Source organism: Melanostigma gelatinosum, assembly GCF_949748355.1.
Source record: "Melanostigma gelatinosum genome assembly, chromosome: 20".
Lineage (NCBI taxonomy): Eukaryota > Metazoa > Chordata > Actinopteri > Perciformes > Zoarcidae > Melanostigma > Melanostigma gelatinosum.
The window spans coordinates 816861-843144 of record NC_136653.1 but is presented as its reverse complement, the minus strand read 5'-3'; the positions used below and the strand labels follow the sequence as shown (position 1 = coordinate 843144).

The window sequence follows — 26284 nt, the reverse complement described above, 5'->3', positions numbered from 1 at the left end:
TAAATGATAATGTATCCATGTCAATACAATTCTTCTCTCTATTGTTGTCGGTGGTTGGTTTAGCAAGTCAGACTGAGGTCAGACTGTTTGTGTTCTGTCAGTCACCATGTCTTCAGAAGAGTGTTGTGTTTTTATGATGGCAGCTGTCTTTTTATGAAGTTCATCAAATCGATTCAATCCAACTACTTTTTTTTTCTTACTCAAACCTTCATGCTGCCTTTTGCAGATGTATTCTTTCACAGCATCAACATCAGTTGAAGTAAGACCTTAAAAAAATCTCAACAGATACTCTTTCATCGTTAAACATCATCAATTTGTAACGGTTGGTGTGTCGGAGGTTGCCTCATCTACCTTGACTTCAGCTCATAATATCCTACATCCCTCATCAACAGGCCATGAACTCATTGCTTTCAATCAAAGTGGGTGTACGGGCATATAATTAGCTCACAAGTGAGAATATTCAGTCATGGGTTACATCTGTCTTACGCAAAACGTATCATCGTACAGCAACATCGGATGCTGGTCTATTTGCTGCTGCTGTGGGTGGAGACAATCTTATCTTGTCCTCTTCTATGGATTTCTCCTTTTCATCATCACTGTGCATCAGTGCAAATGGCGGCTCTACAAAGAAGCCTTGCTCTATGATTCTGAGAGCCTGACACTGTGACGCGGTGTTTTAGATCTTTGAGACATTTTGATGCTGCACCAGAAATATCCTGATATTGCATCACAGAGTGCACATTTGGCCAGCTATTGGACAAAAGAGACACCAGCTAATAATAAAGTAGATACAAGTGTGCAGAGAACACAGTGGAGAGCTGTTAAAGAATTTCGGTACTTAAAAGGCACAGGGTTTTATTTTCCTTTTGAATATAAAATATATTCTCCTTCCTAACTTGTCAAATAATGAGGCTTAGTTAGTGGCCCTCAGCTTCAAACTATGACACTCTAGGTTCCCATTCAGCAGCAGTTGTGGACATGTCAGGGAGAGTGTGTCAATATATCTTTAATGCATTGTGTCTTTTCAAAATATACTTTTCACAGGAAGTCAGGTTTAGACAACAAAACTACTTATTTAGGCTTAGGAAAAGATGATGGTTGATATTAACTTCACCAATGAATCACATGACTAGCAATACTAACGACTCATTTGACTAACTACAGGTGTAACAAAATACCTCAAACAGCGGTTTCCTCTGTGAAAGTCCTGAGTTTGTTTGGGTCGTTCTTCATTCGGAAGATCGGCAGTTGGATCCCAGGCTCTGCCAGTCCGCACGTTCATTGTAAAGAATATGACGCCAACCTCTAGTGGCTATTGTAATTAGTACGTGAGCAAAGGTGGAAGTGCTGTGACGTAATATAAAGAGTGTAGTCCATGTTGAGAGGAGGTTAGGGTGAATGGATGACTCAAACAGGACTTTCACCCATGAGCCCGCTGTCCCATGTGAAACCAAAACTCACTGTTGACTTACTTACTGTACCAATAAGATCATGGTTTAGATTACGTAACTTGCGTATGTGGCATTAGTAAGGAATCTAAGTTATTACGTACTTATTTCAACCTAAATTGCAATGTTGTACTAAACCTAACCAACTAGTTTTGTTGCCTAAAATTAAAGTGTGTTTAGTGTAAGTTTCACTTCCACTTTCACAATGTGGTGGATGCAGTTTGTTAAAGTATGCCAATGGTGAAAACCACTGACAACTCAGTGGTGAATAGGCTGACAACATTCAAAATGGATGCTTGGACTCAACTTAAACTCGAGATATGAAAGAAAATAAAAAAACTCCACTTTGGCTTCAAACATAATTATTAGTTTTTGTTGTTTTATTTGGTGACAGATGAGTTTTTCCCACCTCTTCAATCATAGTACTCAGCGTACAGTACAGGCTACACAGTAATCACTCTGCCAGATGGGCCCCTAACAACCTCAGATCACAACCTACAGATCGGTTTCACCACGTTCAACCTAACGCTTTGTTTTTGCTGAAGGCTGATAGAAAGTCAATAGGCTACACCTGAGGACTGAGACCAGGTTTACAGTATTGGCTGTGTAAAGCAAAACTCCAACAACCCGATGAATGACAATGAATGCATTTGTGTGTGTTAGAGAGAGGGATGTATAAATCAAACCTAATCAAAGAGCAGATAACGTCAGGTGTAACAGTACATTATGCTACTGAGCCACCACGCTAACTCCTGAACTGTTACCCAGTTCAGCACAGTTTTCTTTGTCACTTGGATTAAGCTTCACGTTTTATGCTGACTCACCCTATGATTGTCCATTCTTCTGTCAATCCCACATACTGTAAAGCTCACACCAAGGTCAGAGCAATGTTCTTTATTTGAACCTTATTTTGGATGATGAAACTCCAATTCTCGAACCAGAAAGTAAATGTGATTTAGGTTAAAAAATATCATGTACATCAATTGGTGGCATTTCTTAGAGCTGATGGTAAGACAATCAACACTGTTATTAACAAATGTTTGGTTCAATTAAAACAAACTGGATTGGTGTGAAAGCTGTCAATCAAATCCTGGTGTGGACCAAACAACCAAACCGCTTAAAAAGGTGGGCCTCGGTCCACATACAAGCGGACTGGTGCGGTTTGTTCCTGGTGTGAAAGCAAACCAACCAACCCCAGGATTTTACGATAGCAGATATGTGATTTTAGCATGATTTCAATAGCTACTATTAATAAATCCATCTGCTGATAGTGAAATCTGTTCATGGCTAGCCCCATTCCATGACCAAACTACAATGTTAGCATGTGCATATCAGCTACATAACCATCTCCATCGTATCCTTGCTGCTGGCTGATGTCGAGCCACACGGTGTCCTTATTTGGTTGTCGAGGTAGTTGTGATGTTTGTCGTACATTATTGGGTTTTAGGAAGGACACTTCCCATTGTTCCGAAACACACAATAGTTCCAATAATGTCACATTGACCATTTGTCAGACAGCCTGTTATGCCAAAAACAAACGAGCATTGTTCTGAGGGCCCACTGCTCCAAACATTCAAACTCTCGATGCAACCAACAGAAGCCAATTGCTAATTATTTTGCAAAATGACAGCAGTATTTTTAATGACATCAGTTGGAATAAAGGATTTTATTGACCAAACTTATATTTCTGCAGGAGGAAATCAGCTGAAATCGAGTTCCGTCCAAATATTTTCCCCCAATCACTCGTGTTCCTTAAGGATTTGCAAGCAGTTTCAAGAACCCACAAAATCATTTTTTTTATAAATTTCTTTCCAAATTTGTCTGATGATACTAATGATCCTTATCATCAAAGAACATACATATACACATCACACGCATTGAAGTGCTTCATAAACTTCTGTCAGAGTCACTGGAATGTGACTGGAATGGAAAACATTTTTAGTTATTTTCTCCCTTGGTCCTGATTAAATGAACTACAGCTGTAAAAGCACCCTTCAATCCATACGTCTTGAGGCAGATTTTGTTATGTATCGCATCACAGAAGCAATATCATATTTAAAGGACAATTTAGGGATCTTTTTTTATGTGTATTTCAATACCATACTAGGTTGGCATCACATTATGGAAAGAGGTGGTGATAAGCTATTCACTGCAGTATTTAATGACACATTTCCTCTGCCACCATAGGATCACTGGGTTTAATGTGTCGTGTGAAGTCCACGACCTGAGTTTAACCTCCTCTCACTGTTTGTGTTGCCGATGATTGCTGGATAAACTCATTTCAATATTTGCTCCTTTTAATGTGTTTTCATTGGTCGTGCATGTCTATCATCGGGGGGTCAGGGCCATTCCAGTCACAGTAAGAGCTGTAATACAATCACAGCAGCACAGGGTGGTCTAGTTTATATTTCAGTTGAAATGCACTTTCTCTTCATGTGACGTTAATTTAGTCGCAGCAACTCAATGGAGCTTTTTTGATGCACAATAATTGCAGAGCACATTTTACAAGGAGTCAATTTGAGATTTGCATGAAGAATGGCAGCATGTCATGGTGGAAGGCTTCTGCAATAAAGAGACAAGCGATTGAAATTGAGATACTTGCGAGCGGTCGCGGTTTTGGCTCAGAAGGCACTTATGCGATAGGAATAAAATATAAATGGGAAAATAATGGAGGTTTATTCCGACAGCGTCATTGAAATTTTTTGCTTTGCGGTCGCAGCCCCAAAAGTTACTTGTGGGAACATTTGTCAGGTACAAATTTAGAAAAGTTGTATTTGACAAGTTGGAACAGCAAATGAAAGTGATTGTTCTCTATAAAAGGTTTAAGGTCTAACACGTTGTCATCTGTTCTTTTTAACGACACAGAGCAGCAACATCTCGGTGGCAGATAAATGCCTTTTACAGCGCATGATAAATGCCGTGATTCTGAATTGATATTGGACATTCATTAAGTCAAAATTACCTAAATTGCATTTTCACAGTGCTGGGTGACTAATGGCTTGACACTCGTAAAGTACTCCCTAATTTTGGGGTTTTAGTGCCTGCCAATCTAAACAGTCCATTTGGATAAAACATTATTTTAAACAGAAGTGGATTTATTCTCAATATGTGAGGAAAGCTGACCTGCAGACCAAGCAGAGACAAACCAAAAAGGATTGATACTGTCATTCCTTCATTGTGTGATGCGTCTGGAACTACCCTCAGGAAAATATTTTTTCATTAAATGATAAAAAAAAGGTCAACTCTTACTAGTCTGAGACAGGATATGTGTCACATTTGATTTACCCATCCGTCATGCAGACTCTCACACTGTAGCACCAACATATGGATGGAGACACAGTCAGCAGTTGATTTGCCGTAGAACCTGAAGAATAATTCATTAAAAGGACACGTTTAGTATTTTGTAACAGTTTAGTAACAGTCTGGTGCTGGTTGCACCGTGACATTGTGCAGCATCACCCCAGTTAGAAACTGCAGATGGAACAGATACCTTTTGCCTTCAGACGGCTGTGGAAACTCACCAGAGTGAAGGAAAGACCTTCAGTACATGTCTACAGGACTTTTATGATTATGATTTTAGGGAGGTTTTCATGGGTGTGCATTCACCAAATAAAAGTGACTGAACTAATATGGAACAAAAATGAGTTGTCGTCCTGCTCTGAGCAGGAGACGCATGCATCTTGTCACCAAGATTGCAGAGTGACACTTGATGTATGTCTACATCCTCTACTGCACCTCTCATTCTACCGGGGTGCATGGCGAGAAATGAAACCTCAATGCGCTGCAGCAAAATCACAGTTCACTGGTGGCGCCCAGAACAGAGCCCAAAGAGTCGGTACGCGACACCCCAACGCAATGTGTAGCTACTCGACCTTAGGCCATGCTAATCAAGCACCGATATCAACGGGTTTGGTTTTGCAGTCAAGAACAGGACCTACATGTACATACTGTACTCTGACACTAAGAAGGGATGAGGCCAGAAGATTGCAATATGTGCACAAATAACGTCGTGGAGAAACACAAAAAGGATCCGACTACTTTGGATTATAACGCTTCAAGATTGCCGCTCCTTCTTAGTTAGCATTAAAAGGGTTCGCAGTGATAAAGAGACTGAAGAAAGCAATGTGACAAGAACACTGTGGAGGAGGAGGATGTTCCCAGACATGACTTCATTATCAGTAGCAACAGAATGTATTACAGTAGGTCAGAACAGAATATTGCAATAATCAGTGGAGCAATGACAACATGTTGCTTGTTACTGCTTTCAACTGAAGTCAGTGAAGGATTTAAATTATACATCACATTAAATTAAACACTGGACACTGAAGAATAATGGAGTTCAGCTGTGTTGTGATGAAAAGCTCTTTCAATGGTCCCAGAGGATTTTACATGATGAAGTGTTTGAGAGGCAACAAACCGTTTCCCATCACCTCCTCCTTCATTGGGACCACGTTTTCCTGAACGCAGCAGCCACTATGTGTCGGCCAGAGAGCATCTGTCCTCTCGAACTTAATCCTCCTCAGGTGACATATATAGACTGCACACCCAGCCCATATAACCGCTGTGCAGTTTGTAAAAGACGAGGCTGAAATTGATGACTTGAAACAGTCCAGCGCCAAGACTCGAGGACAATTAATCCTGCCTCACCGTTAAAGATGTCTCCTCGCTACAATGGAGGGTGCCGGGTCCATCTGTGGAGTCAAGACGTAAGAGTCATGCATACATGCAGACAGAGAAAGCCATGGCTCCTAATTCTGCTCATTAATCACCTGTCTGCCAAAAGATCCTCTAGAGGAAAGAGCCGGTTCCTCCGAGGTAATTACAGCACTTGAAGGAACGCTCTCTGCTGCGAACGCTCATAAGTAGCCATCTTATCTCTCTCTTACTCTGCCTGGTTTTTCCGTCTCGACCATGGAGCTTCCTGTATCCTCTGGAGAAACCTCCTCCTCCTCCTCCTCCTCTCAAGTCTTTTCTGCTGCACCGCTCTTGCTCCTCTTCAGCTCTTTTTTTTCCGGGCACACAGCCATTTGGCATCCGATGTGAGATAAATAAATTATAGCCTCTAAAATCAATGGCCAGTCCATGATGTCGGCTGCAGGCTTAGTGCTTGCCACCGTGCTAGACCGATGCCGCCGGGCCTCAAACGGGGTCATTTCTTGAGCCCCAGAGCTACGCTGTTTAGTATTTTGATTTTCTTTCTTTTTTCCGAGCTGCTATTCCATTCCTTCTGACATTTTATTATTTGTCATTAGTTTTCATGGACTGATGGAGTTTTCGATGCATCGTTTGTCTCAGGAAGCTGTTAGTTTGTCACACAGTGTCCTGGTCTGGACTGCTTCTCCACGTGATTCACTGCAGTGTCTGGAAACTGTCTAATTTCTCCACAGAGCCACTCAAAGAATCAAAAAATAAATCAAAAACAGTGGCTAGAGAAACATCTTTGTGCATTTATTTTTAAAGGCAGAACAGTAGCAATGCAATCCCTCAGTCTGTAAACTGCATGTTGATGTAGGAATGAAAGATTTATAACCGTCAGCGGATAGCTGATGCCTTTTTTTTTGAAGTTGTCATAGTAATCTTGTAGCTGATTTAAAGGAGTCTGACAAGAGACTTGCACAACATACATACTAGAATGTGTCGCTCTCTGAGAGCAACACTGCAGCAGACTCTACAGCAGGCTGCCATCCCTCTGCTAATGCTTCCTCTCTTTCTTCTTCTGCTTTCTGTTTCCAGATGGAGATGATACCCGAGCCTGATCCCTACGACGAGGGCACAAAAATAAGTGTAAGTTCAGAGTTACCCCACGTGTCCCTGGTTGCAACCTAGTGCTTCTCAGTTGTGGGAAGTCATGACGCAAGTTGGACGGCGTTTCATTCCGAGCAAACGCAACAGCAGTTGATTTTCCCCGAATAATACGCCTTCAACCAGAGAAAGGAGCTGATCAGTGAAATCAGCGGCAGTGTATTATTACTGTCGGAGCGGTTCCCTTCCTGCGCTCGTGCCCCACCACCCGCTCTGCCTCTTTTTTCCCCTCACTCTGTATGCGCATTCTGTGCCCAGAGCAAGCCACACTTCCTGCCACTGACCTCGCTGGAAGCCTTAGAAAGTCAGAGAGCTCTGTGCAATGTGGAAGGTCAGGGATGGGATCAAGATATAATGTTGTTTAATGTATTTCACATCATTCATTTCATGAATTTATCAACTGTTTCTGTCATCAATACTTTCACTTAGAACACAAATATTATGCTGAAAAGCGACGACATTTTCGCCCCGAGAATAAAGGCATCAACTAATTATGCTGTGCGGAACTGATTGAGCGGAGCATATATTCATAAAACAACAACATGGAGGCTGCGTTTTTTCCAATCAAGATGGCAAACTTTATTCCTAATTTTAACCTCGACAAAAACAGCGCCACTCCTTCCATTCTTAAATTTCACAATAAAAGCCCTTGACATAATATTCTCAGGGGAGTATTTCACAATTTTGTGAAGTCTCTTTCTTAACTTGGACGTGTTCAGCATTTCAGGTATTGAAAGAAAAACATAAGCTTTCCCTAACCCTACTTGTTGTTGTTGTCTAAAGGTAACCACAGGCAGGACCCTGGATTTAAACCCCAGTGTCAGTGTGCAACCCTTCTCCGACCAAACGACTTTCCCCTGCAACTAAACTGCATTCTAAATTGCGTTTCAAGGGAAAAATATTTTCTCGGGTGCCGTATTAATGACATAATTAACAATGAATGTAATACGTTTTTGGTGTTTCACACAGGACACAATAACAGTTCTCCTGGATGAAAGTCCTGTGTTTGTTTGTTATTTTAGTGATCGATATTTAATGAAATGGAGCAGTGCTGAAATAATGGAACGAAAGGTTTTCACCAAATGTATTCAAACCAACTTACTACTTTGCAATTGCAGGCAACATTGCAAATCAATGAGCAGAGATGTAGCAATCCTACATCTGTGATGAAATACCTTAACGTCTGCCAAAACCACACGTTACCATTTTGCTATTTTATTGATAACCAGTTTCTAAGAGGACTCCAGAAAATTCACTCTATAATGTAACATATATATTTCAATAAAACTGCATTGCTAGGCAACAGCTTGGGTCCATGTTAACTTCCTTTCAGCTGAAAACCCCCAAAAAACACTGCAACAGGAAATAAACTGAGGCGAATTTAGAATGTTAGCGTTTAATGTGAAATGGTCTAAACCCAACTACGTACATGTACTGTGATAGTGGATTTTATTTCAATTGCACATCTCAACACAACATTTTGTGATCAAGCCAGGAAGCAAAACATGTTGGCTCCAGTCCCACCGCCTATGAAAAAAAGTGGCTTGGAGCCCTCAAGGTCCACCATAAGATGGAAGGAAAACCTGTATACGCTAATGAGACACAGATAAAAGCCCAGAATTTAAACGCTGGCCTGTGCAGCTGGCAATATGTTTTAACCTGTATATGTTTATATGCACAAGATCAACTTAGTATTAATGGTTTAACCTCCAGATGTCACAGTATAACCATCATGTGGCATGACGTGTGTTATACCTTGCAGTGTTCCATCACTGTTATGACTCTGTGGTCTCTTCTAATCACTTTAACAGACAGTGAAAGTCCAGGGCAACGACATCTCACACAAGCTACAGATCTCCAGAGTTGTTAAGAGTGACGAAGGACTCTACGAGTGCCGGGTGACACGAGCTAACTACGGAGAGATTTTGGAGTACAAAGTCCAAGCCTGGCTGAAGGTCAACGCCACGGCCAGACCGCGACGGCCACTGGTGCCCCCCAAGAAAAGCTCCCCGCTGCACCTGACGGACAAGAAGCCGAGAAAGTCCAGCTCACCTCTGGGCCAGGACAGCATGAGCTCAGACCAGAGGGTGGCCTCCACCTCCACCTCTCACACGTCCTCCAACACAGCTGAACACAACACCGGCTCAGGTAAGGCCCTCTGGGGACGGTGCAGTGAAACACAGAAACAACTTTTGAAGTTTTTAACTGCCAGCATTTAGTCTGGTCAGCAATCCTTCCTGGTTGTGAGTCATCTACCTAAGAACAACAAAACAACCGACAGCACACTTCAGCATGCTCTTATACAGCAGTCAACTGTAAAATGGGCTGAAAAAGTTAACCATGTTTCAAGGCAGACTGGTAAAGACTGCTGTACCTGTGTCATTCACTCTCATGATGGACCCTGTGGATCCAATAATACTGGAATCTTCAGTATCTGGTGGTTCTGAACAGATTAACAGACTCCGTGGAGAGTAACCCTGAGCGGTGTAGCAGAATGTTTGGTCTCAACTTGCACCAGAATGCAGGAATGCACCTTGTCTTTTTACTATCTGCTTATTCACAAAGCTGGTGGCCCCCTTGTGACTATTGATATGTTGCCATCCCAAGAATTCCTGCCAAGACCAGACAAGCGTTCATGTCTCTATGGCGGTGATATACTAAACGTTTCCTCTGGCACACATAGCTTTGAAATAGCGTCACAGTGAGCCATCATCTGGTTCTACATTTGAAAAGCTCATAACAAACATCCAAGGTCAAAGGTGAATTGCATTGAACTTTAAGTTCAACTGCAGTCTACATGGTGTGAACTGTGTGCGGAATTCCAGAGAGTTAGTTTGGGGTACAGCTGGAAATGAACCACAAGATTCCATCATGTTACAATGTCAAATGTAGCATATTGTTTTACAGAAGTTACACTCGTACAGAACATACATAGATTGAATAATTTGGATTAAATATATTCTGGAAAGCAAAACAGGCAACGGTTGTTTTTTGTCCACCTATGGTGAGAGGATCCTCAGGTTTAATGTGAATATAATTAGAAGGCGATTTGCATTTCCTTCCTCTCCATCTTCTCGTAGCAGAAGGCAGAGGGGTTGTTTGATTGAATACGTTCAACGTATCCTCGTGTAGCGGGTTTGTGAGATATAATCCCTGCAGCGTCTAAGGGTAGCAGGACACGCATTGATGAATCCACAGCATCTCAGAAGTGCCTCTCGAGTGCAGAGCCACATTCTAGATTCCAGACGATGCTTGCGATTCCACAGTGTGTTTCAGAAGCGGCTCTCGCTGTGGTGTGTGCAGATAGATCCGTGGCTCTGTCCGTGGTGCTGAAGTGGCAGACTGATTTGTAATTGCAAATCCCCAATTCATCTCCATGGAAACAATTTAGGTGTCAAGTCCTGTGTGATAGTCGCAATTACGTAATTGCAGAGGTTGTAATGAGTATTTGTGTTTTGCGGAGCCCAGTTGGGGAACGATGGCGCACACACTCTCACTGTGTCACCAACCAATCCATATCTAAGACCCCTCTATGGAGCGCTCCGTGTTCCTCTTAATTACTGACGAGTAAAATCTGTTGAGTAACAATGCTTCACAACAATAATAATGCAAAAACCATTGATAATCAAGTGACTAGGGCCTGCTTTTCCTCAGATGAGGATTGTAGCCAACATTAGGTATTTTTTTAGTCACTACAGATATTGAAGGAATCTTGTTTGGAGTGTTGCGATTCTCTTTATTGAAAGATGAGTTGCAAGTCAATTGTCTGCCTCCAGCACACCCCAAACTCTGCTGCTGGGCTCCTCACTAACCCTCGGAGATGACAACACATTCCAGCCTTGCAGGCTGCATGTGAGTTCTAGAATTGATTTTAAGATTTTACTGTTAATGTTAAGGCACCACATAGTCAAGCTTCCAGCTATATTTCAGAAATCCCCCATGAGCAGCTTCTTAGATCCTCAGGCAGGCCTCCTCCGGTGCTTCTTAAGACTCAGCTTATTACCGAGGGTATCCTTGCTGCGGGCTGCTCAGCTCTGGGACTCCCTCTCTGAGCAGGCTAGCCAATCAGCAGCAACTTTCTATATCATTTTCCACATATATTTGCTTTGAATTTCGCTGCTCCCTAATCATCATCCTCATTTGCTTAAAACGTTGCCATGGGTAGAATTTGAACATGTCCTCATTGGTAGACTTGATAGAAAGACACGAGGGACACTAAAAATAAGGGGCTGAAAGCAACACAGCCAGAGTTTCTTCAGGGCCGTCTCCCTTTTCTGCATTCAAAAACGAATGCCGTTAGAATTATTTGACATTTGCTATAATCACATAAAAGTGCTCCACATACTGACTTCTAAGTTATCATTGAACTTGAACAAATGGAATTCATGAGATCAGCTTCAGTACGTCGCCATCGTGGGAGTCTAATACCCAGTCTGTAATTACACGAAGAGGATTGCAAAGAATAGCAAAGTTACCGTTGTCTTTCATCAAGCGCAGCGAGGCTGAACTCCTCAGTGATGTGTGCAGTGGAATACCTTTGAGTTGATGGTGGAGGATAATTTAACCCTTTCATTATTGTTGGTGTCAGCTATCTTCACATGGAAGTTCTTTGACAAACAAACATTTCACCTGTTCAACAACTTCCTTTCTGTAAATGACAGTAATATCTGTCTGGTAAAGCTATCTGACAACATTGCTAATTACTTTTTAAGCTGGAGAAACTTTTATTTTTATTTTTCTATTTTTATGATGCAAGAAACAAAATGCTCCATGGGTCACTAATAATCCTGTAACAACAGAAAATCAGACTGCTGATTAGCCACTTAGTTTATTATGACCAAGATGATATGGAAGCAATCTAAAATATGTCTAATCTAATTAAACCAGCAGCAACCAACATGGAACCAATGTTTGTTGTTGTTTGATCCAATGATTCAAACTAAATGATGGAAGACAGCTAAATCGTATTCATAAATAAGTATGATTTTAGATCTGGCCAACAAACAGAAAGACGTGGTGGAACCCAACATGCTCTGCTTTGCTCTGGCTGGTGGGTGGTGCTTAGCTTTTGCTCGACTGTTTATGGCTGCTGGGTGACAAACTTTCTCATTTTATAGCTGAACAAAACACTAAAAGATGTTTCTGGAAACATTAGAGGCAGAAACAGAACCGTGAGTCATATTTAATCAGCATTGTCTGGTTGGACTCTTTGATCTGAGAACAGTCATTTAACTCAACATCATGCAATGCTCTGCCTCATCTCCTCTCCATAGAGAATGAATAGGATCAGTCAACTTCATAAGTCAATGGATTTGGGATATGTCCACCATAAGAAGCATAATTAACCAATATAGCAACAACTAAAGAAGATATATTGATATATTTTACAAATGTAAATATGTCAAATAAGTCGATATTGACCTGTAAGGAATGACCATTGAAGTCTTACTTTAGTTGGCTTTGTCAACCATTTCAAAAGAGTCTCTCACTTCTGCTCTGTGTGCTGAGGCATGTCACGTTCTCCGTGTTCCATTGTCTCTTTCCTAAATAAACTCCTGTGTTCACAGCAAACGCACAGTTTCTGCTCCTTACATGCAAACACGCTCATTGTAGGCTTACTTACTTTTTAGGTTTACTTGGTAAGGTTTAGGCAACAAAAGTAGTTGGTTGGGTTTGGAAAAGATTGAGGTTTGGGTTAAAATAAGTATGTTTGTTGTATAGAATAAGTATTTGTGTTACGGAACTCAGGTTAGTAAGGTTGAGAAGTTACTCCTCAGTAACCTCCTCTCCCTCCCTGTTTGGGCTTTCTAGCGGTTTACACTACATCCGCTGGTCTGACCATATAATAATGACACAGATGGAGTTGGTAGAAAACGGCCAATGCATCTCATACAGATGTTAAAGCATGCCGGGGTGCGTCAGAATCAAAGCACTGACCAAGCCTCTGTATTTGACGAGTTGGAAGTAATAACGGGGGGGGGGTTATTCTTCTGGAGAGGAAGGTCTCAAACCATCAGTGAAAAAACCGTAACCGGATGTCGAGCTAAATAGTTTGGACAGAATGACTGACCTAAGACGTGGCTGCCTTCTCATAGTAGTTCAAAAAAGACATATTTGTAGCAATGAGCCATCATTTACCCATTCCTTCTAATATCTCATTTACATAAATGTGATGTTCACCTTTTAGCAGTTTAGGTCTCAGCCTAATTGTCCCTTAGCTGGCTCAGTGTCATTCTTTCTTTCATGAACTACTCTTTGCATTCTTTGCATGACAACGGGATCGCCTCTCCTCAGCCATGAATGTCTTTTCGACCTGGTCAACGTCGGCCCTGCTCCGGGCTCAGATAGCTTTCTGGACCCTGAGGCGAAACATAGAAAGATATTACTTGCCACTGAATAGACGTCAAAAAAAGTAGAATAATCCCCAGGGCTGCAGAGTCAGAGAGTATGAGGCAGCCAAATGATGCTGACAACTGTGTTGCAGTGAGTCCTCTGTGCGGTGTGCTTGACACTGATAAATGCCTCTCCGTGGCTGCTCAGGCAGCCTCAGCCACCTTCTCTGAGGTGTTAGGGCTGAGGGCGACAGAGCTCTATTACTGCCGCGCTCGGGTTTGAGGCAGATGAGCAACAAAATGAAACCTGGGAGAGTGCAGATATTTTCCCTTTTCCGCATTGCTGCATCTGTAAACAATGAGGCCCTGTTCCAGAAGGGCGGACTGTGACTGCAGCAGCAGAGCGCTGCGTTCACAGCTACTCCCCCACCAGTGTGTCACATGTTGTTAGATCTCCGCTCGGCCTCCATCGTTCTTGGCAGTGTTGTTTTTCCAAAGCTCAGAGGTGACCAGAGCTGAATGTGGGGGGGGGCGGGGGGGGGGTGTGTAAGGAGGGAAAAATGTCCCCTGAGCCAAACTTGTCCCTCCACCCCTGAGGCCAGCCTGGTTCCTGCAAACTAATACAGACTCATCCTATTGTGTAAGCATCCATCCAAACAAAAAAGAGTAAAACGAAAACGCTGACCTTGTTTATATGAACCACCATATTTTTTCAAACTGCCTTTCTAAGGAAAGAACACCAATGAGTCATCACTCCAGTAGGTGGTTCAGAAACCGCCGGCCTGCTGTTCATGGCTGCATTCATCTTGCTCAAGCAGTCGCACGCAACGTCAATGTGTCATTTCCAGTTCATGTGGATGCTTCAATGGGTCCTTCCTTACTCACACGTTTGTCTTTTGGGATCCACTGAAACCTCACAACAGATGTGGTTAAATGTGTCCAACAGGCATTACTGCACCATCTACTGTGGTCCAGGGAGACCTTCAGAGCTCCCATCAGATCATTTGTGCAGATGTTTTATTTACCTTTCTGTTTTAAACATACTTTCATGTGTTCATCATAGAGGGTGAGGGGGTACTGAAGTACAGTGCTTGAATGAGGGCACTTTCACAAGCTAAGTACGTTTGGCTGGCCCGAATCAGATAATTATGATTTGTCAGGTTTTACAGTTTGTAAATTGGGGCGAGATGGGAAAAAATCATAATTTTTCATACACTGGTCAATTTTGAGGCTTTTTTGCTTCTATAATATGTCGTCTTTCCATCCATAATACACATTTAGCTGTTTATTTTACGACTTTGTCTATTTGCCTCCGTAGATTTCTCCTAAATTCGCCAGAATTTAGCATTAGATAATGCCTCACTTGCATATTAAATTTTTTCCCTGTTCTTTAATCCAATGTTCACATTTCTCTTCTGGAAATGTATTCAAATGAAGACATGTAATAAGATAATGCCTCATTTGTATATTCAAACATACAATTTCAGAAAACTTGCAATCCCCCAAAAATTGTATTCATTTAAAAAATCAACAGGCAAAGTTTATGCTGATATATATGAATTCAAATGTTTTGCCTTTTTACCATATAGTTCTAAATGTCCTGGGGGATGTAAGGAGCAAAGGGAACATCGCTGTTGTAGTTCTTTCACTTTGACTCGGCACTGATCCACTGTGCCCATGGATCCCTTCTCCTCCAGTTCGTTTTCAATCACTTCTTAAATGTCACTATTTCTGTGGACTTCTTAGGATATTCTGTATGTTCTCTTCGGCCAAGATGTCAAGCAAACATCGGACGTCTGCGGAAGTCCAAGTCAGTCCTCTCCCAGTCATGTTAACCTGTTGTTTATCTGTGTCCATCTCACACAGCCAGCCCTAAATATACTAGTTACATCTGACCACAGTGATGTAATTGAGTCCATGGCAACAGGTACAAACTGCATGTTGACAAAAACGCTGAAATCAGTATTTTTGTTGAAGGAAGTCAACGGTGATACTGGAACAGACTCAGATCAGTAAAACTCCTCCTTGGAGGGCATTGAGCTCTAATCAGCTGCTTGTCTCATGTCATTCATGGCTAGATGGTTTGGAGAATGGCTGCAGTAATGTCAGCTAACACACACAACTGCTGGTGGGATCCTTTCAAACGCCGTGGATGCTGCTTTCACATTTCCCGCCAGACTGTGTTATCACACTTTCACTCACTTATAGTTGAACAGTCAAGCTGCATTCGTAATGACATCCAGTTGTATTTAACCGGTCGGTCAGCCAAAACTCCAGTCCGATAGAGAGTGTATCAGTCAACAAGACAGCCGTTTTTTGAACAGAGCTACCAGGCAAGTAAACAAGCAAGTCAAAGAGGCAGTCAGCTGGCCAGTCAGCTGGCCAGGGATCAGCAGGAGTCGATGGAACTGGCATGAAGCCAGTTTGAGCTCCCTGTGGAGGTGCTGTGGTGATTCACCTCTGTGCCTCACTGGACCTCACTGCCTCGCTGGCCTAGAATTGATATTCCGCGTCGGCATTTCACATCGCCAACAACATGTTGGCAAAATGCAGTGTGTTGTGATAGGTTAAGTAGGACAAAATGAGCAGTATTCAGTGTGGGTCTATTCTATCCCAGCATGCACCGAGACAGCCTGACAAGGTGTCTATTAGCTCGGACAGATATTCTCACTCATCATGCCGACAGAGAAGTCGCTTTTCAAGTCCCGCCGTGGACTAGGCTGTGGAAGAAATCACAGGCATCATGCGTAGTTCTAAACCCTGAGACATAAAAGGCCGATGTCTTTTTGGCACGGAAACCTTTTTCCCTGTTCACGATTCTTCAAGCTTCCCTTCTTCAGCTGAATAACCACACAAGAACTCAGCTGTAAATCAATCCGAAATAACTTGTAAAGGCATAGTGACCTTGTCAACCAAACCATGACAGGAAGTGGGTGGAGATGCTTTTAGCCACATGGATGGATGAGTGAAATAATACAACGACTGCCAAAAGCAAAGGTAGCTTTTTCTTGTGTATTCAGCTGTATTGCTGGACTCTTTGTACTTTTTCTTTACTCCGAAATTCAAATGCATTGTAGAGTACAAGGATTCACGAATGCTCCTCCTTTGTTGTTTTCTAAAAATAGCACAGGAGCACAGCAGGTACCTTTACCTTCAGTGTGCTCATTGCCGAGATTAGTTTTGAAGTGAAAAACAGCAAAATGTGTGATTGATATGACAATAACGTCTTTAGACATCGTGTTGCTTTTCAGGTGCTTGTGGATGGCAAGGATAGAACACAATGACACCAGATGCATGCTCATAGGTAGAGCAAGATGAAAAAATATATAATCATATATGTGATATGAGTCTCATCAATTCTGACTGTATTTGAATGTGGCTGGCAGTGAAGGAAAGGCTGCTGTGTGACTCCAAATGACTACACAAGTCATTTGGAGTCACACAGCAGCCCACTGCTCCCAATATGCCGCAGATGGGTTAAATGCAGAGGTTACATTTCATATATATGTACCTAATGTAAATGACAATTATAATAAACTTTAAAATAAATAAGCGACAGTGTGTTGGTGCTATATGTTCATTTTGAGTGGGTTTCTGAGCTCCAGCTATCTTCCTCCGGTTCTTCTTTGCCTGATAAAATCCTATATCCTCATGCACTTTCCTTTACACTCTGTGGTTTCTCAGACAAACTGGAAAATGACTTCACAAATACCAACTAAAGCAATAGAAGCCCCTACAACAGCAAATCAATAATGTATGAATAACAACCCCCCCGCTGCTCTGTACAAGAGTGGCTTCATCACAAGCTTCTAGAGGGACGGTAGCCCTGCTAGGAGTTGCTTCAATGGCTTTTTAATAATACATCTGGACGATGTAAGGACTGACGCCAAAGAAATGACCCAGCCCAGCTGTGCAGCGTGGGGTGACCCATCATTTTACCCCAGAAGGATGTAATTATGACCCAGCACTGGCTTAATATATTGCAACTGTATGTTGCTGTTCCTTAAGAAAGAAGACACGATGAGATTGTTTTGTATCCATGTTCACGCAGACTAGAATGTTCAAAGCTGGTCGTCCTGCCTGAATGTGTCCTTAGGCAAGACAGTGGAAGACAAAGTGGGCTAATAGCAGTGCGTTTTACCACTTTTACGACGGCGCTATTGTACTGACACAGATAACACCTTCTTCAGATAACAGCTTCCAGAATTTGAGAAATACATTATAGAAACAACTCTCCTTGTAACTTCAAAAACAAATGTCAGTAAGTAGTCCAGGTGAGAAATATGCTCACAGCACGGAGGTGTTGACACGAAGTTCAACACTCAGACATTCAGCAAGGTTCACCCTCAACAGCTCCTCATCATTTCCACCAGATTATTCATGCAGTGCAGGATAAAGCTCAACTCTTATTTTTACCTCATAATCCGACGTTGAAGCCTGACGCTGTGAAAACCTGGTGGAACTTGTCGGTTCATTGTAATTATTTGATTCATTTAGGCGCTGCACATGGTTGTGAATTCAACCTGCACATGTGCAGTATGGTGGGAGTAGTTGGTTTTGCATTTAAACCCTGCTACATTGAGATATGTGACCTCATGCCTGCACCTAAAATGTTAAGACAGATGGAAGAAGGGCTGAGGGCAGCATCATCCACTGGCAGATGGTGGAGGACCTGCATGTTCATAACTATGAATTACAAAATCACAAGACAGTTTCATTTGTTCTTTGTTTTCATATTCCAATGATATTTTGATTTCAGTCATCGTTTAATAGTGGATCTTTGATTGAATGGTGTTCTTTATTGTTGAATAGCAGCTAAACGAGAAACACTTCACTGTAGTCTCTCTCTCTCTCTGTGTCTGTGTGTCTCTCTCTCTCTCTCTCTCTCTCTATCTCTCTATCGCTCTCTCTGTGTCTGTGTGTCTCTCTCTCTCTCTCTCTCTCTCTCTCTCTGTGTCTGTGTGTCTCTCTCGCTCTCTCTCTCTGTGTCTCTCCCTCTCTCTCTCTCTCCCTCTCTCTCTCTCTCTCTCTCTATCTCTCTATCGCTCTCTCTGTGTCTGTGTGTCTCTCTCGCTCTCTCTCTCTGTGTCTCTCCCTCTCTCTCTCTCTCTCTCTCTCTCTCTCTCTCTCTCTGTGTCTCTCCCTCTCTCTCTGTGTCTCTCTCTCTCTCTCTCTCTCTCTCTCTCTCTCTGTGTCTCTCTCTCTCTCTCTCTCTCTCTGTGTCTGTGTGTCTCTCTCTCTCTCTATCTCTCTATCGCTCTCTCTGTGTCTGTGTGTCTCTCTCTCTCTATCTCTCTCTGTGTCTGTGTGTCTCTCTCGCTCTCTCTCTCTGTGTCTCTCCCTCTCTCTCTCTCTCCCTCTCTCTCTCTCTCTCTATCTCTCTATCGCTCTCTCTGTGTCTGTGTGTCTCTCTCGCTCTCTCTCTCTGTCTCTCCCTCTCTCTCTCTGTGTCTCTCCCTCTCTCTCTCTCTCTCTCTCTCTCTCTCTCTCTGTGTCTCTCCCTCTCTCTCTGTGTCTCTCTCTCTCTCTCTCTCTCTCTCTCTCTCTCACACACGGATATGTACAACCCCTATTTGTAGGTCTATTAAGTACATTTTTATTTTTGCCTAGAATTTGGCTGCACTGTAGAAAGAGTCCACAGTTCCAGGACTCATTGTGCGCAGCCTTTATCTAGTGTGTGTTTTCATATCCATCCTTTGTCAAACAAACGTTTACCTTCATCATGAAGTGTACATCTTATTCTCTGAAGGGCCATAATGAAAACATGCACAGCCTCTGTGCAGCATAGGCTGCATGCTGTGTTGGATGATGCCGTATTGCGTCATCGCCATAGCACCCCCACACTTGACACATGTTCCTACTGCTGTGTGAAATGGTGCAAGATGTTCAGAATGGCAGGGCTTGGCAGCTGCTTAGAGTCTCACACTTTCTTCATCGCCACCAGGGAAACCTGCTCGGTGTAACCCAACAAAAAAAAAGAAGGTTTTCTGTTTTTCAAGTTGACTTGTACATCCCCAACATTGCTAATGGGTCAATGATTGAAGAACCCCTGGTATTGGTGAATTAGCGCATGGTTTCCCGTGTGCTGTCGCTCTGCGTCTGTGTCTTGCTCTGACTCGTAGCTGGAGGCTGATTAATTATTCTCTGTGTGAAGGATGTTTTGGCCCAGAGTGATTGCTGCCCCTCTGTGGCACTCCTGTTCCCCAGATCACCTCAAGCCAAATGAGATGTGGTGAGGAGGAATAGAGGGTCAAAGCCCTGCATCTCCAGACCAAAAAAGGAAATTCTATACATGTTATATTTGACGTAACCAGGACATTTTGCCATTATGATATTTGTCACACACTTTTTCTTGGTCTTCTCACCGGGCTCCACTACGGTCACTGTAAACACACGGTTAACGATGTGAATTCAAACAAAAACAAGATTGTGAATTGATTTAAACTTACTACGTTTATAAAATTAAAGTCAACACAAAGACAGCAACAACATATTGTTGGGATATTAACACTGGTCTCCTGGGTTACAGTCTGGTGTTGGTTATCCATCCAACCTACTGTACCTTGCTCCTCTGAGTGGACTTCTTTGGTCCGCTCTTCTTCACTGCACTTGCTCTGACAGTCACTAATATTGCTCCGGATGAGGTTTCCATTGTAGTTAGTTGAAAGCCTGGTGCGTCTCACAGAGACACTAACGGGGGCCTCGTGTGTCGGTATCAGAAGCAGAGGGGTGTGAGTAAGCGTCCATATTTGGGCGCGAGATGGTATATTGTAGCTGCCATGCAATTGCTGGTTCTCTGGCTTGAAGGTGTATGCAGTGTTTCGTGCATGTTAGTAGTGCTATTGACTGACAGTCTCGTGTCTCTTGTCAATTAATAGCGTGGCAAAATCTCTGACGGTTGACAAATCTGCCTTACCCCATTTATAATTTAATATTTCTCCCTTACTGAGTTGCATTGGTCTATCAATTCATCAAGCGAGATACATCTGTGCAACGCTTGTATCAGAAGATGTAACGTCCTTTGTTTCTTCTTTTCTCAGGTACAAGAATATCAACCAACTGCGGACTGGCCGTCCTCCTCCTGGCGTGTGGTGTGGTGAGGGATGCCTTGTTATAATTTGAAGAACTGACATGGGTCCCTGATCTCGCTCTCGTTCTATTTGCTCTCATAGTGAAGAAAATCCCCCCCCTAGTCCCCCCCCCCAAACACACACACACGCACCATGCGGACAGCACAGTTGGCCGTCATTTCCCTGCCACTACCACTCTTGCTCCCAGCACATTGCTATTAGCCACTGTAAACACCGGTCACCTCTAAACCACTTGGAATACCTTTTGTACAGACGCCGACTCGACACCATCTGAGGTGCAGCGCTCCGGTGTGAAAAACGGACTCTGTAGCTTGTTGGATAACTGTCATGGAAGAATGATGTTCCTCGTGTTTTCCCTGTTCCAGTTTCATGTGTTTATTGCTCAAAAGTGAACAAGAAAAAAAGGAGAATCTATATTTGTGTAATATATATGATTCTAGATATATATATATATATGTTTTCTTCAAAACACCTAGAATTACTGTATGTGCTGTATACATCGCTCAAACTCACCTTATTGGCCATGGAACTCCATTGTGAATAGGCCCCGAAATAAACGAAATAAATTAAAGTACACTTCAATTTAGACTGTTAACATTCACCATGTGGTTAAAAAAGCGTTTCAATTCTCTTTTCTTCAGCTGTATTGGCCATTGAAATGATCTAATGTGCATACTTTTACATCTTGTTAGTGGTACGTATACAGGTGTGCATGCTTATTGACCTGACGTCTTAAAGAGGAGAACATAAGTTATTTGAGCTACATAAGTCAACACTTGGGAGTTCAGTGTTACTGCTTTATTTTAATGTGCTAGCTTTGATGTGATAAATAAATTGTCCCCTGTCATCTTAATTTGTATCGCATCCTCAGTAGGAATAAAAAGGATGTCACAATTTATGCGTCATTGGAAAATCCTGATAGATGACCGTTGGATGATTAATCTTAATTGACCTGCACCATTTTCACACGGCAGGCTTCAGTTGCTGTGCACCTCCCCGGTATGTCTCATCACTACAGAGGGTGAATGAGAGTTTACCCACTTTGGATCACGGGTATTCCTCGTTTGTATTGTTTTTTGACGCCAGCACACAAACACACACATTTTGCAGGTCGACGTTTGAGTGGCTGGATGAGTTGAGATGCAGTGCAACACAGAAGGTCGACTCATCAACACTGTATATGAGCCATGTTTGGAAGAAATTAGTTAGTTTTGTTCATCTTCTCTCTTATATCTTACAGTAATATATTTAGCTTTATTTTCAGATGATATTTCATCGAGATTTTTATCCACGCAGAGCATTTATAAGCAAAACGCTTTGACAATCTGACACAAACACAGACAAAGGTGTTGGGTTTTTTTTCATATTGCAACAACAGATACAGTATAAGCTGAAATCAATAAAATGGTAATATTCTGTTCACTTTTGAGCTGAAAAGACACTTGAGCACCATCAGAAACACACACATGCTCAAATTCAAACTGAAATATGTATGAATAACAGAGCTGATTCATATCTCAAGAATCATAATGTAAGTGAATGTTATCGACTGAGTGTCATGCTGCCTGAGAGCAGCAGTTGTCCTGCAATAAGATCAATATTTTATTTTGGTAGACCCCGAAGCACATGCTAATGCTCTGCTCAGTTAACAGCCAAAATGCGCGCTGAATTAAAGTAACATGAAGCATGATTATTGATTATGTAGTTCCTCATATGGTGTACGGTATAATCGAACATTAATACATAACATACAGATGTAATTGGCAATGATTACTGTGTGCTGTGTGTTCTCAAAAAGCAACATTCCCCTCAAAGCTTTTATTCCGCTTTGCAGACAAAGCATAAATCCCCCCCCCCCCCCGTATAGTTGCACTGCACTCCCAAAGAACTGTGGAGGGAAACTTGTTGATTCAGCACCGGCATTCAAAGGCTGGGAGTACTTAGTCATGCTCTGGGATGAGACCCGAGACATTCAGTGATCAGCACCAGGCTGGGTCCAAGATGTGAGGGCGACCCCGTCTAATCCCTCAAGGTCCAAATAGCTTCAGGGTGAATTTGGACAGTTATTCGAGCATCACTGTCACATAGTATATGCCAATCAATTGCTGTGTTTTGAAATGACATGTTATGTACAACGATTCAGAACATTTAGTTTGCAGAAAGAAAATAATCCACTTCATTTTAAGGTAGAACGGGATTTGGATGTTGATTCTGTTGGAAATGTGCTCGAGCACTTTGGAGAGTGTGCACAGTTTGAGTGGACAGTTTGTCCAACCCTCATGTAAAAAGTTACAGATCTGTACAACTTGTAAATGAAATAATCAGCATGTTAACATTTTCTTTTTCTTCAAACATCCATTTAAAAAGGCAGACGCCAGTGATGTTCTGTACTTGTAACAATGGTGTCATGTACTCATATTCAAGTGTTAACAAGTCCAAAGTGGGTTTTCATCTCCTCAAAATGAACTTGTATGACTAAAAAAAATAAAAGAGTTCTATATATAGCTATGATTATTCGAAACATCTCCTTTATAAGGCTTTCATCCTAATCTAGGGGACTCACTCGACTGGGTCCTTGCAACATACTGCAACATATTGAATAACAAAGAAGGAGATTGGAGCGATGATTGATTTGATATTGTGATTGGATTCATTCAAAAATGTAGTTGTTCCGATACCATTTTTCCCTCCTGATACCAATTCCAACATCTGAACTTGCGATTCGATAACAGTGCTTTAAAAACTACAAATGATTATTATTATCATTATTAAACAACTGTACACTACTAACCCTCTATGTGATATGATTGCTATCATTGTTGGAGAGACTAAACACATAGAACTTTGTTTTATCATCTAGTTTGACAGATTGACAAATGGCTGACATTTTGCTGGCTGTGGCTGACGATACACTGTAGCCCGATCGGTAGGCATCGGATGTTCGTCTCTCAACAGAGATGAGAAAGAAGCAAGGTGTCTCACTCATCCTCATACAGCGGTTCGTATGATATCCTACGAAAAGTTACAAATTTTTTGTGCGTTTTCCTGGGAAAGTCAGCAACTCGTGTCATCTCGTTACATGCATACGGTCTTTTCAAAATAAACGTCTGTCTTCACAGGTGACTCGGTTAGGTTTCGGCAAAAAGACTACTTAGTTAGGTTTATGAAAAGATCGTCAAATATTTGGTTAGGTTAAGGCAACAAAAAAGATTGCCGTTGAGGTTAAAATAACTACGGGAGTGCTGTTACTGAAGTACGGAAGTTAAGTGCCAAAAACATCAATGGCGACTTCTCGTTTCACATGGGGAACTAACTGCTGGCTCCTGGCTGAAAGATATGTGTTTATTAGACCCACCCACCTTTAGCGCTGCCTTCCAGCCCTCCCTGTGTGCTTTAACTCTCTTTATACTTCCTCATTCATGATTACGTGGATAACATACTAAATCATTTTATGGGATATCTGCAAATTACGCCGCATTGTTTTTCATAGCTTTCGCTACAAATGCTGGATGAGACCAGCCTGCGATATTTCTGGAACTGATGATGAAAGTAGCCATTTCTCTTCTTCCTCATCTCTTGTTGAAGGCAGGATGTACGGATCAAGTACCGAGTCACACGTGAAGTCGTTCCTGAGTAGCCTAAATGAGCTGGTAAATAACATGATACGATATTGGATCGGGGCATAGACCAGCGTACTCGCGTAGCCAGCATTTTAAGCTGTATCAATTCTGGTATTGGTATCGGAACAACTCTAAAGAAATGATGCTTATTGATGAACTGAGTCATGAGTTTGGGTTGCAATGGAGGCTGAATTGCTTTCAAGCAACAAGCTTACTTGTTGTTGCTGAAGAGGAGAACAGTTCACAATGATGGCGAGAGCAGCGGTTCCTTCGTCCAGGATGCTATTTCAGAAACATTCTTCTGTTCTGTTTTATATGCCACGCTACTCGATCATCCACTCTAGATGTATTTGTTTCTTCTAATGTATTTCATTTCAATGCGGTCCTGTCTGTTTGTTGAGCTGTCAAAAAAATTCTGATGAATTCTAGTTCTCTTTTCTTTGGTATTGTGTGAGGCTTCTGTACTGAAACATTGTAACAGTTTGTATTATAATGACAAAATCTGAATAATATTTAAATAAACCATTTTCACAGATGAAATTCAAACACAGGGATTCCATCTGTTTGCTTGGTAACAGACTGAGCTTTATACTGAGTGAACTGAAGAGAGTGCTGACTACGCCGGAAACTCGACCCGTCTCTTTTGTTTGAGCCAAAGTCACTTTTCACTTGATAGTTCTGCTAAATGTTATTTAAAATCAGTCCGTCCTTCATAATGCCGCTGCCCAGAGGTAAAGGAATGGGGAAAAAGACACAACAACAATATGAAACTAGAAAAGAACTTCCTGAAGAAAATGTCAGTGATTGCTTTTTGAAAAGCTGCTGATTGGACAACTTTATAATCACATAAAACCTAATGCATTGGCTGAAGTACAATATAGAAGATTTGTAAAGGAATGGAAGCTTTGCAACGCTTTATGCTTTGATGCATTCCACTAAATAACTTTGTTAAATACTTTAGTTTCTAGTACTAATACAATGGGACTGAATGTGCCTCTATAGACTTTCATGAAGTTGAACGTATAATGACTTAGGTAACAGTAATGACACTGTACACCTGATCAGTGTGCAACACAACAGAGCTTGTAGTGTACACAAGTGCTGAGTGATGAATACAATGGGATGGAGCGGGGCTTATTAATAATTACGCAACTCAACCTAACTCATAATCAAGATCAGAGTTGATGGAATTTGTGACAGTGTTACCTATTTAGTCACCTATTCAAAATTGGAATGCATTCTGTTGAGTAATAATACAGAGGGGCTCAATGGGCCTCCATAGCCTTTGATACATTACGTACCATAATAACTCAAACTGTAGATGTCATCATAATGTAGAGCTAATCAGTGTGTCAACAGAGTTATCACAATATGCAGGTGCCGTTATGAACATGTTCAGACTGAAGTGGCCTCCATGGACTGTAATGCAATCTATATGCAGGATTGTGTGAAGTTTGCAACGCATACACATGCTTATAAATCCCATGGATGTCGATGACGATCGTATTAAAATATGAATTCGTACATTAATATTTATCAGTATGAAAAACACCCATGCGCATAGAATTTCACATAATTTGAAATATGAATCATCTTGGAATAATTGAGTGTAGGAGGTAAGGCACAGGTGTTGTTTTTAAACTGTATATCAGGAATTGCTCATTAAATCTGAAAATGTATCGTCGCTGTGGAAACCTCCATATTTCGTCTTTTTTTCACAAATCAATGCTATTGATATTGTTATGTTCAAAATTCCTCAAACTAAAGACAAAGGAAAAAGACCCCCTCCTTGTTCCAGAGGAGAAGAGGCAGCCCCCCCCCCCCTGCTCTCTTTCTTCCATCAGCAAGCAGGGCCAAATCAGCTGGTTGAAGTTTAAATCAAAAGTAATTTAATATACTAACAAAAGCAAATGCAGTTACAAACTGAATTACACTATCAATCGTAATATTTCATGAAATAGAGGCCCCACTCGCACCACACGACAGACTGG

The 26284-nt window shown here is 41.8% G+C and overlaps 1 protein-coding gene across 1 annotated transcript in view; it reads left to right on the top strand.

Annotated features, from left to right (window-relative positions):
- vstm2a (V-set and transmembrane domain containing 2A) overlaps positions 1–20748 on the top strand; it is a gene marked incomplete at its 5' end in the record, with an annotated part of 72717 nt that extends 51969 nt beyond the window's left edge. The window contains 3 exons of the mRNA XM_079291831.1: positions 7182–7232; positions 9062–9398; positions 20623–20748. Coding sequence (XP_079147957.1) covers positions 7182–7232; positions 9062–9398; positions 20623–20699 — 465 coding nt within the window. The 3' untranslated portion in view covers positions 20700–20748. The remainder of the gene's footprint in view (positions 1–7181; positions 7233–9061; positions 9399–20622) is intronic.
- Positions 20749–26284: the final 5536 nt, after the last annotated feature.